At 53.6% G+C, this 9020-nt stretch overlaps 1 protein-coding gene across 1 annotated transcript in view; it reads right to left on the bottom strand.

Moving 5' to 3' along the window:
• Window positions 1-493: 493 nt before the first annotated feature.
• The window catches only part of LOC144610573 (cytochrome P450 4F2-like), a 32900-nt gene continuing 24373 nt past the window's right edge, over window positions 494-9020 (bottom strand). The window contains exons 7-9 of the mRNA XM_078429381.1: window positions 6441-6505; window positions 2499-2581; window positions 494-1575 (exon numbers count right to left, since the gene is read on the bottom strand). Of these exons, the coding sequence (XP_078285507.1) occupies window positions 1368-1575; window positions 2499-2581; window positions 6441-6505 (356 nt within the window). The 3' untranslated portion in view covers window positions 494-1367. The remainder of the gene's footprint in view (window positions 1576-2498; window positions 2582-6440; window positions 6506-9020) is intronic.

Raw genomic sequence — 9020 nt, 5'->3', positions numbered from 1 at the left:
GTGTCCGGGCCTACAGCAGCCCCCGTGCCTACAGTGTCCGGGCCTACACTGTCCGGGCCTACAGTGTCTCCCGGGCCCACACAATCCGGGCCTACAGCAGCTCCCGGGCATATAGTGTCCGGGCCTACAGTGCCCCCCTTGCCTACAGTGTCCGGGCCTACAGCAGCCCCCGGGCCTAATACGGGACAAGGGCGGTCCCGTATGGGACAAACCAATTTAGCCCAATATACGGGATGTCTCGGCTAATACGGGACAGTTGGCAACCCTATAGAGTCTTACAGCGTGGAAACAGGCCCTGCGGCCCAACGTGGCCATACAGACCAAAGCTGCCCCATCTATACGTCCCACCTACCCACGTTTGGCCCGTCCGTACCCCTCTAAACCTGTCCTAGCCATGTACCTGTCCAAATATCTCTCCACAAAGTGTTGGCGGGGAGTCTTTAAGCGCAGAGACCGTTGATACCGATACAAGGAAATTGTCCAATTCATTGTCAAAATATTTTGCTTTTTAATTTGATTCAGTAATTATTGAAGAAAGTTGGTTGCTGATAAAGGCCCTTGTGTGCTCTGGAACATTCCTTCCACGGATGTTGATTCTGGGGTGACGATATTACAGAAAGCTGCCGTCTCGTTAAGATCGTCCCAGTTTCCAGCCACAATTCGTTGCCACCCTTACAGAACTCAAAGGGAAACTCCCTTTCCCATTCCACCCGCATCTCATTTGGTTTGGTTTTGTTTAATGATCCGGCGTACAGTGTCAACCTCTTTTGTTGCACGCTATCCAGTCATCGGAATAAACCATGCATGATTACAATCAAGCCGTCCACAGTGTGCAGACACAGGACAAATGACGAGGAATTTCACACCATTTTCCCCTCCCACCAATTTAACAATTGCAGGTAGACACAAAATGCTGCACTAAATGCTCAGCGGGTCAGGCAGCATCTCTGGAGAGAAGGGATGGGTGACGTTTCGTGTCGAGACCCTCCTGCAGACTGATGTCTGAGGAGGAGGGCGGGACAAAGAAAGGATGTAGTAGGAGACAGGAAGACTAGTGGGATAACTGGGAAGGGGAAAGAGGTGGACAGAGGGACTATCTGAAGTTAGAGAAGTCAATGTTCATACCGCTGGGGTGTAAGCTGCCCAAGCGCAATATGAGGTGCTGTTCCTCCAATTTGCGCTGGGCCTCAGTCTGACAATGGAGGAGGCCCAGGATAGAAAGGTCAGACTGGGAGGGGGAATTGAAGTGCTGAGCCACCGGGAGATCAGGTTGGTTAAGGCGGACCGAGCGGTGGGTGAGATTGGGAATGGGAATGGGACGGGGAGTTGAAGTTATTCCCTCTCCGTCCCGTCCCGGCCCGCCGGTTTCATTCCGCACTTTGCCGGGACTCTGCCCGGAGTTGCCGTCCTGGCAGCGGTTTCAGTTTGAGCCAGATCCCCTTCTCAGTGCGAAGGATGAGCTCAGGTTTCCGACGCACCTCCTGGGACGTGTCCAAGGACAGTTCAAAGCGGTACAGCGTCAAGGCCACCGCCACCTTCATCTCATTCAACGCAAAGTTCTGCCCAATGCAGTTCCTGGGGAGCAGAGGTGGCACAGTCAGACAGTGTAGTCACAGGTAGCACAGGTAGCCCAGCCCATCCTGACCCACTCACTCCATGCAAGACCCACCCGAGACCCCTCACCTCACCACTTACCCTTCACCACCCCCTCCCTCACCCTCCCCCTCCCTCACCAACCCCCTCCCTCACCAACCCCCTCCCTCACCCTCCCCCTCCCACCCACCCTCACCCTCCCCCTCCCTCACCAACCCCCTCCCTCACCCTCCCCCTCCCTCACCCACCCTCCTCCTCCCTCACCCTCCCCCTCCCACCACCCTTCCCCTCCCTCACCCACCCCCTCCCCCACCCTCACCCACCCCCTCCCCCACCCTCACCCACCCCTCCCCTTCCCCCTCCCCTTCACAACTCCCTCCCTCCCCCCCACCCACCCCTTCCCCCTCCCCCTCACCACCTCCTCCTCCTCCCTCACCCACCCCTCCCTCATTCACCCCCTCTCTCACGCACCCCCTCCCCCCATCCTCACCCACCCCTCCCTCCCCCTCCTGTCAACTCTATGCACGTGGACTCAGTGGGCTGTTCTGTACATTGTGTACTATGTGGGAGATGGTGTTTATCTACAGGTATGATCTTGTTGATCTGTGTACAAAAAACCTCTTTCACTGAACATATGATAATAAGTTCATAAATTCTAGGAGCAAGATTAGGCCATTCGGCCCATCAAGTCTACTCCGCCATTCAATCATGGCAGATCTATCGTTCCTTCTCAACCCCATTCTCCTGCCATCTCCCCATAACAAATAAAGAAACATAACATAATGACACAGAATAAAGAAACCACTGAACCATTGCGAGTGTCAGATCGCCCAGATATACAAGGAGACATACAACAGAAGCAGGTCCATGGAAACCCAGCTAAAGACCCACAGGTCTACTCTCACCTTGGCCCAGCTGAGAACGGGACGAAGGCATACGGAGCTCTCTTGTCCGAGTTTGCCGAGTCAAAGCGGGACGGGTCGTACACCTGCAGGATTCAAACAGAGAGACGGTTAACAGGGCCTGGACTGGAGGGTCTCTAGGGTTGCCAACTGTCCCATATTAGTCGGGACATCACGTAAATGGGGCTAAATTGGTTTGTCCCGCACGGGATCACCCTTGTCCTGCATTAGGCCCAGGGGGCGCTGTAGGCCTGGATGCTGTAGGCCCGGACACTGTAGGCCTGGACACTGTAGGCCCGGACGCTGTAGGCCTGGGGGCCACTGTAGGCCCGGACACTGTAGGCCTGGACACTGTAGGCCTGGACACTGTAGGCCTGGACACTGTAGGTCCGGACGCTGTAGGCCCGGACACTGTAGGCCTGGGGGCCGCTGTAGGTCCGGACACTGTAGGCCTGGGGGCCACTGTAGGCCGGGACAGTGTAGGCCTGGGGGCCACTGTAGGCCGGGACAGTGTAGGCTAACAGAGTGAGTTCGGGAAGCAGGGCCGAGTGTTCGCCGAACGGAGGTTGCGTAGCAACCCGCCTCCCAGCCCGGGCGGCCGCCATTGGTGGAGCGGGAGCACGGGGCCGCTGGCTGGGTGAGGTCACGTGGAGCGCGGGGCAGTGACGTCACCTTTTGTCCCTTACTTGGGAGTTAGAAAGTTGGCACCTCTAAGAGTCTCTGAGCTCTACAACACGGAGGCCGACAGAGAACATAGGCAGAAGAGGGATGGCGTCCAAGGAAGGTGACGGCTGGAGGCCCAGCAGCTGCCTGGGACTTGCCTGGAATCAGAACTAGAGGCATGGACTGGATTTTGAAAATGGCGCCAAAAGACGGGCTTAGTAGACTATTTCTCTACACTTGCTAATCGGGGGTGGAGAGAAAAGACAGCATGTTTAACAATGACAACAGTGAGAGAAAACAATGCACGTTTGATCAACCGCTCCTTACAGCTAACACCCTCAGCATTGATGTTGACTGGGGTAGAGTTTGGGTTGCCAACTATCTCACTCCCAAATACGGGACAAGGTGACGTCACTGCCCCGCGCCCCACGTGATCTCACCCAGCCAGCGGCCACGTGCTCCCGCTCCACCAATGGCGGCCGCCCGGGCCGGGAGGCGGGTTGCTAAGCAACCTCCGTTAGGCGGCGCCCGGGCCTCTGGGCCTACACTGTCTGGAGCTAAAATGTCAGAAACATGGAGTGTCGGGACCTAAACTGTCGGGACCTACAGTGTCGGGGCCTACAGTGTCGGGACCTACTGTGTCGGGGCCTACAGTGTCGGGGCCTACAGTGTCGGGACCTACTGTGTTGGGGCCTACAGTGTCGGGGCCTACAGTGTCGGGACCTACAGTGTCGGGACCTACAGTGTCGGGGCCTACAGTGTCGGGGCCTACAGTGTCAGGGCCTAGAGTGTCGGGACCTACAATGTCGGGGCCTACAGGATGTCCCGGCTAATGTGGGACAGTTGGCAACCATAGGTAGGGTGCTGGAGTTATTTGGAGAGGCTGGGTTTGTTTTCCTTGGAGCACAGGAGGCTGAGGTGGGAGCCAGGTAGAGGTGTGGAAAATAATCCGGCATGTTCTGTTACTGGTGGTGGCAGCTGGCAGATTTCTGGACTATCCGATGTCACTGGAAGTGCACGCTCCTGCTCACATTTCATTCACTATTCTTTAGATGTTCAGGTGGACCCAGTAGGTTTAAAAGAAGACAACTAGAAAACGATGGAAGAACTCAACGGGCCAGGCAGCACCTCTCGAGAGAAGCAATGGGTGATGTTTCGGATCAAGACCCTTCCTTAGACTGAATACCGGGGCAGAGGGAGTTTAGAGATATGGAAGGGCATGGTGTGAAAATGACAGATCAAAGCAGACGCTGACCAAGGAGATGCAGAATGCTTGATTGTTAGGTGACAACGAGGCACACGAACAGTAAAATGAATCAGGAGGACAGTGAGACTAGAACTAGAGTGGGGGAGGGATGGAGAGAGAGGGGATGCAAGGGCTACTTGAAGTTAGAGAAGTCAATGTTCATACCGCTGGGGTGTGAGCTGCCCAAGCACAATATGAGGTGCTGTTCCTCCAGTTTGCGCTGGGCCTCACTCTGACATAGAAACATAGAAACATAGAAAATAGGTGCAGGAGTAGGCCATTCGACCCTTCGAGCCTGCACCGCCATTCAATATGATCATGACTGATCATCCAACTCAGTATCCTGTACCTGCCTTCTCTCCATACCCCCTGATCCCTTTAGCCACAAGGGCCACATCTAACTCCCTCTTAAATACAGCCAATGAACTGGCCTCAACTACCTTCTGTGGCAGAGAATTCCACAGATTCACCACTCTCTGTGTGAAAAAAAACGTTCTCATCTCGGTCCGAAAAGACTTCCCCCTTATCCTTAAACTGTGACCCCTTGTTCTGGACTTCCCCAACATCGGGAACAATCTTCCTGCATCTCGCCTGTCCAACCACTTAAGAATTTTGTAAGTTTCTATAAGAACCCCCTCAATCTTCTAAATTCCAGCGAGTACAAGCCGAGTCTATCCAGTCTTTCTTCATATGAAAGTCCTGCCATCCCAGGGCTGACAGGGCCAGGTGTGGGCAGGGGAGGGGGAGTGAAAGTGTTTGGCAGAGAGCAGAAGCCGGTAAGTGTGAAAGGAGTGTGAGATTGTGTGTTGTTCTGTAGGGAGAGCAGGCAGCCGTTACAGGTGCTGCCAAACAACAGCCTCACAGCGCCGGAGACCCGGGTTCCATCCCGACTACCGGTGCTGTCTGTGCGGAGTTTGCACGTTCTCCCCGTGACCTGCGTGGGTTTTCTCCGGGTGCTCCGGTTTCCTCCCACACTCCAACGTCGTGCAGGTTTGTAGGTTAATTGGCTTTGGTAAAAGTGGAAATTGTCCCTGGTGTGCAGGATAGTGTAAACGTGCCGGGGTGTCAGCTGGTCAGCACAAATTCAATGGCCCCACGCTGCAGCCTAAAGTAAGGTCCAAAGGGTGATCGATGGTCAGCATGAGTCGATGGGCTTAAGGGCCTGTTTCCCTGCTTTATCTCTAAACTAAAATTAAAGTGGTTTGTGGATGATAGAAGTGTGACTGCAGTTTTACCGGTAAATTAACCTACAAACCTGTACGTCAATAGACAATAGACGCAGGAGGAGGCCATTCGGCCCTTCGAGCCAGCACTGCCATTCAATGTGATCATGGCTGATCATTCTCAATCAGTACCCCGTTCCTGCCTTCTCCCCATACCCCCTGACTCCGCTATCCTTAAGAGCTCTTTCTTGAATGCATTCAGAGAATTGGCCTCCACTGCCTTCTGAGGCAGAGAATTCCACAGATTCACAACTCTCTGACTGAAAAAGTTTTTCCTCATCTCCGTTCTAAATGTCCTACCCCTTATTCTTAAACTGTGCCTCTTGTTCTGGACTCCCCCAACATTGGGAACATGTTTCCTGCCTCTAATGTGTCCAACCCCTTAATAATCTTATACGTTTCGATAAGATCCCCTCTCATCCTTCTAAATTCCAGTGTATACAAGCCTAGTCGCTCCAGTCTCTCAACATACGACAGTCCCGCCATTTCAGGCTCCTGTAACTTCTTCCCGATGGCAGTGGTGAAATGTGTGTGTGGCCAGGTGGGTCTCTCTCTGATGATGCTGGCTGCCTTTTTGAGGCAGCGACTACAATAAATCCCTTCGATTTGCCCCCGGGGGGAACCCAGGCGATCACGGGGAGAAGGTACAAACTGTGTACAGACAGCACCAGAGGTCAGGATGGAACCCGGGTGTCTGGCGCTGTGAGGAGGCAGCTCAACCACTAGATGGTGGACAGTGGAGGCGTGTTGGCCACTCAGCATGGGCCTGGTGGGGCTGTTTGTGTACTGCGCGTCTCCCTGAGTCTGTCGTACCTCAGGTTCTGGCCACACAGTGGGGTTGTGGTGCGTTCCGTAGATGCTGATCAGGCAGGTGTTTCCTGTAAAGCAAGCACACACACCGTCACACCCCCCCTCCGTCCAACGAGCCCGGCAACGAGCCCACGTACCCCGCAAAGCCCAGCCCGCTGCCCGCCGGGTCCGCCGGCCGCCATCGCCAGCACGTGTAGCGCTGCTGCCAACGCCACGGCAAACCGACCTCGGGCGTGACCGACCACCGCGGCACAGGAAGCATTTTATCAGCGACATCGCCGCTTGCTTTGGGAACGGCTCCATCCAAGACCGCAGGAAACCGCAGCAAATTGTGGAGGCAGCCCAGGCCATCACACAAACCAACTGACTCCATAGACAATAGACAATAGACAATAGACAATAGACAATAGACAATAGGTGCAGGAGGAGGCCATTCGGCCCTTCGAGCCAGCACCGCCATTCATGTGATCATGGCTGATCACTCTCAATCAGTACCCCCGTTCCTGCCTTCTCCCCATACCCCCTGACTTCCGCTATCCTTAAGAGCTCTATCTAGCTCTCTCTTGAATGTATTCAGAGAATTGGCCTCCACTGCCTTCTGAGGCAGAGAATTCCACAGATTCACAACTCTCTGACTGAAAAAGTTTTTCCTCATCTCCGTTCTAAATAGCCTACCCCTTATTCATAAACTGTGAACCCTTGTTCTGGACTCCCCCAACATTGGGAACATGTTTCCTGCCTCTAACGTGTCCAACCCCTTAATAATCTTATACGTTTCGATAAGATCTCCTCTCATCCTTCTAAATTCCAGTGTATACAAGCCTAGTCGCTCCAGTCTTTCAACATATGACAGTCCCGCCATTCCAGGAATTAACCTAGTAAACCTACGCTGCACGCCCTCAATAGCAAGAATATCCTTCCTCAAATTTTGGAGCTAAAACTGCACACAGTACTCCAGGTGCGGTCTCACTAGGGCCCAGGACAACTGCAGAGGACCTCTTTGCTCCTATACTCAACTCCTCTTGTTATGAAGGCCAACATTCCATTGACTCCATCTACACCTCACGCTGCCTCGCAAGGCCAGCAGCACAATCAAGGACCACTCTCACCCCCGGTCACTCCCTCTTCTCCCCTCTCCATCAGGCAAGAGGTACAGAAGTGTGAAAACGCACACCTCCAGATTCAGGGACAGTTTCTTCCCAGCTGTTATCAGGCAACTGAACCATCCTACCACAACCAGAGAGCAGTGCTGAACTACTATCTACCTCATTGGTGAGTGACCCTCGGACTATCCTTGATCAGACTTTGCTGGCTTTGCTAAATAACTAAACGTTTTACCCTTATCATGTGGACGCGCTCGATTGTAATCCGACAACGATGAGAAGGCCTACCCTACCGGGAGGAGGTGGCTGATCTGGCACTCTGGTGTCAGGACAACAGCCTCATCTTGAATGTCTTGAATGTCAAAAAAAAACGAAGGAGCTGATTGTGGGACTTTAGAAGGGCTCAACATCCAAGGACGTTCACGCCACTGGAGATAAATGGGTCTATTGTGGATAGGGTGAGCAGTTTTAAATACCTGGGAGTCCACATCACAGAGGATCTGACATGGGCAACGCACATTGCCGCACTGGTGGGCAAGGCAAAGCAGCACCTTTACCACCTCAGACAGCTGAGGAAATTCAGAATGTCTCTGAGGATCCTTCATTGCTTCTACTCTGGGCTGTCGAGAGCATCCTGTCCGGCAACATTACAGTCTGGTTTGGGAACAGCTCTGCCCAGGACAGGAAGGCCTGCAGAGAGTAGTGCGTTCGGCTGAACGCACCATGGGAACAACACTCGCCCCCCTGCAGGACCTATACATCAGGAGGTGCAGATCCAGAGCCAGCAACATTATGGGGGACCCCTACCACCCCAGCAACGGACTGTTCCAGCTGCTACGGTCAGGCAAACGCCTCCGCTGTCACGCTGTGAAAACAGAGAGGATGAGACGGAGTTTCTTCCCACAGGCCATCAGGACTGTTAACTATTATAACTCCAGGGACTAAATTTTCTTTTCTGTATTAATTTTAATTTATATGCTGTAATTGTAACTTTTTTGTGCACAATCCGCAGCATTGCCACTTTCATTTCACTGCACATCGTGTATGTGTATGTGACAAATAAACCTGACTTGACTTGGCTTGTCTTTCCACTGACTGGATAACACAAAACAAAAGCCTTTCACTGCAGCTCGGTACACGTGACAATAAGCTGAACAAGAAGCTCATGAAGGTCAGGGGGGGGGGGGGGGGGGGGGGGGGGGGGGAGTGGGACGGGGGGGGTCTGTGGGGCCACGAGAGGTCACTACAGCGAGGGTCCCTCCTACACGGATCCACACACATGGAGCACGTCTTATCTCCAGCACCACGTTGTGTCTCCCCTGTATAAGATGGACATAAGTGCTGGAGTAACTCAGCGGATCAGGCAGTCTCTGTCTGTCTCTCTCTCTCTCTCTCTCTCTCTCTGTGTGTCTCTCTCTCTCTCTCTCTCTCTCTCTCTCTCTCTCTCTCTCTCTCTGTGTCTCTCTCTCTCTCTCTCTCT

The sequence above is a fragment of the Rhinoraja longicauda genome, chromosome 37 (genome assembly GCF_053455715.1).
Source record: "Rhinoraja longicauda isolate Sanriku21f chromosome 37, sRhiLon1.1, whole genome shotgun sequence".
Taxonomy (NCBI): Eukaryota; Metazoa; Chordata; class Chondrichthyes; order Rajiformes; family Arhynchobatidae; genus Rhinoraja; species Rhinoraja longicauda.
This window is presented reverse-complemented; position numbering and strand designations above follow the sequence as displayed.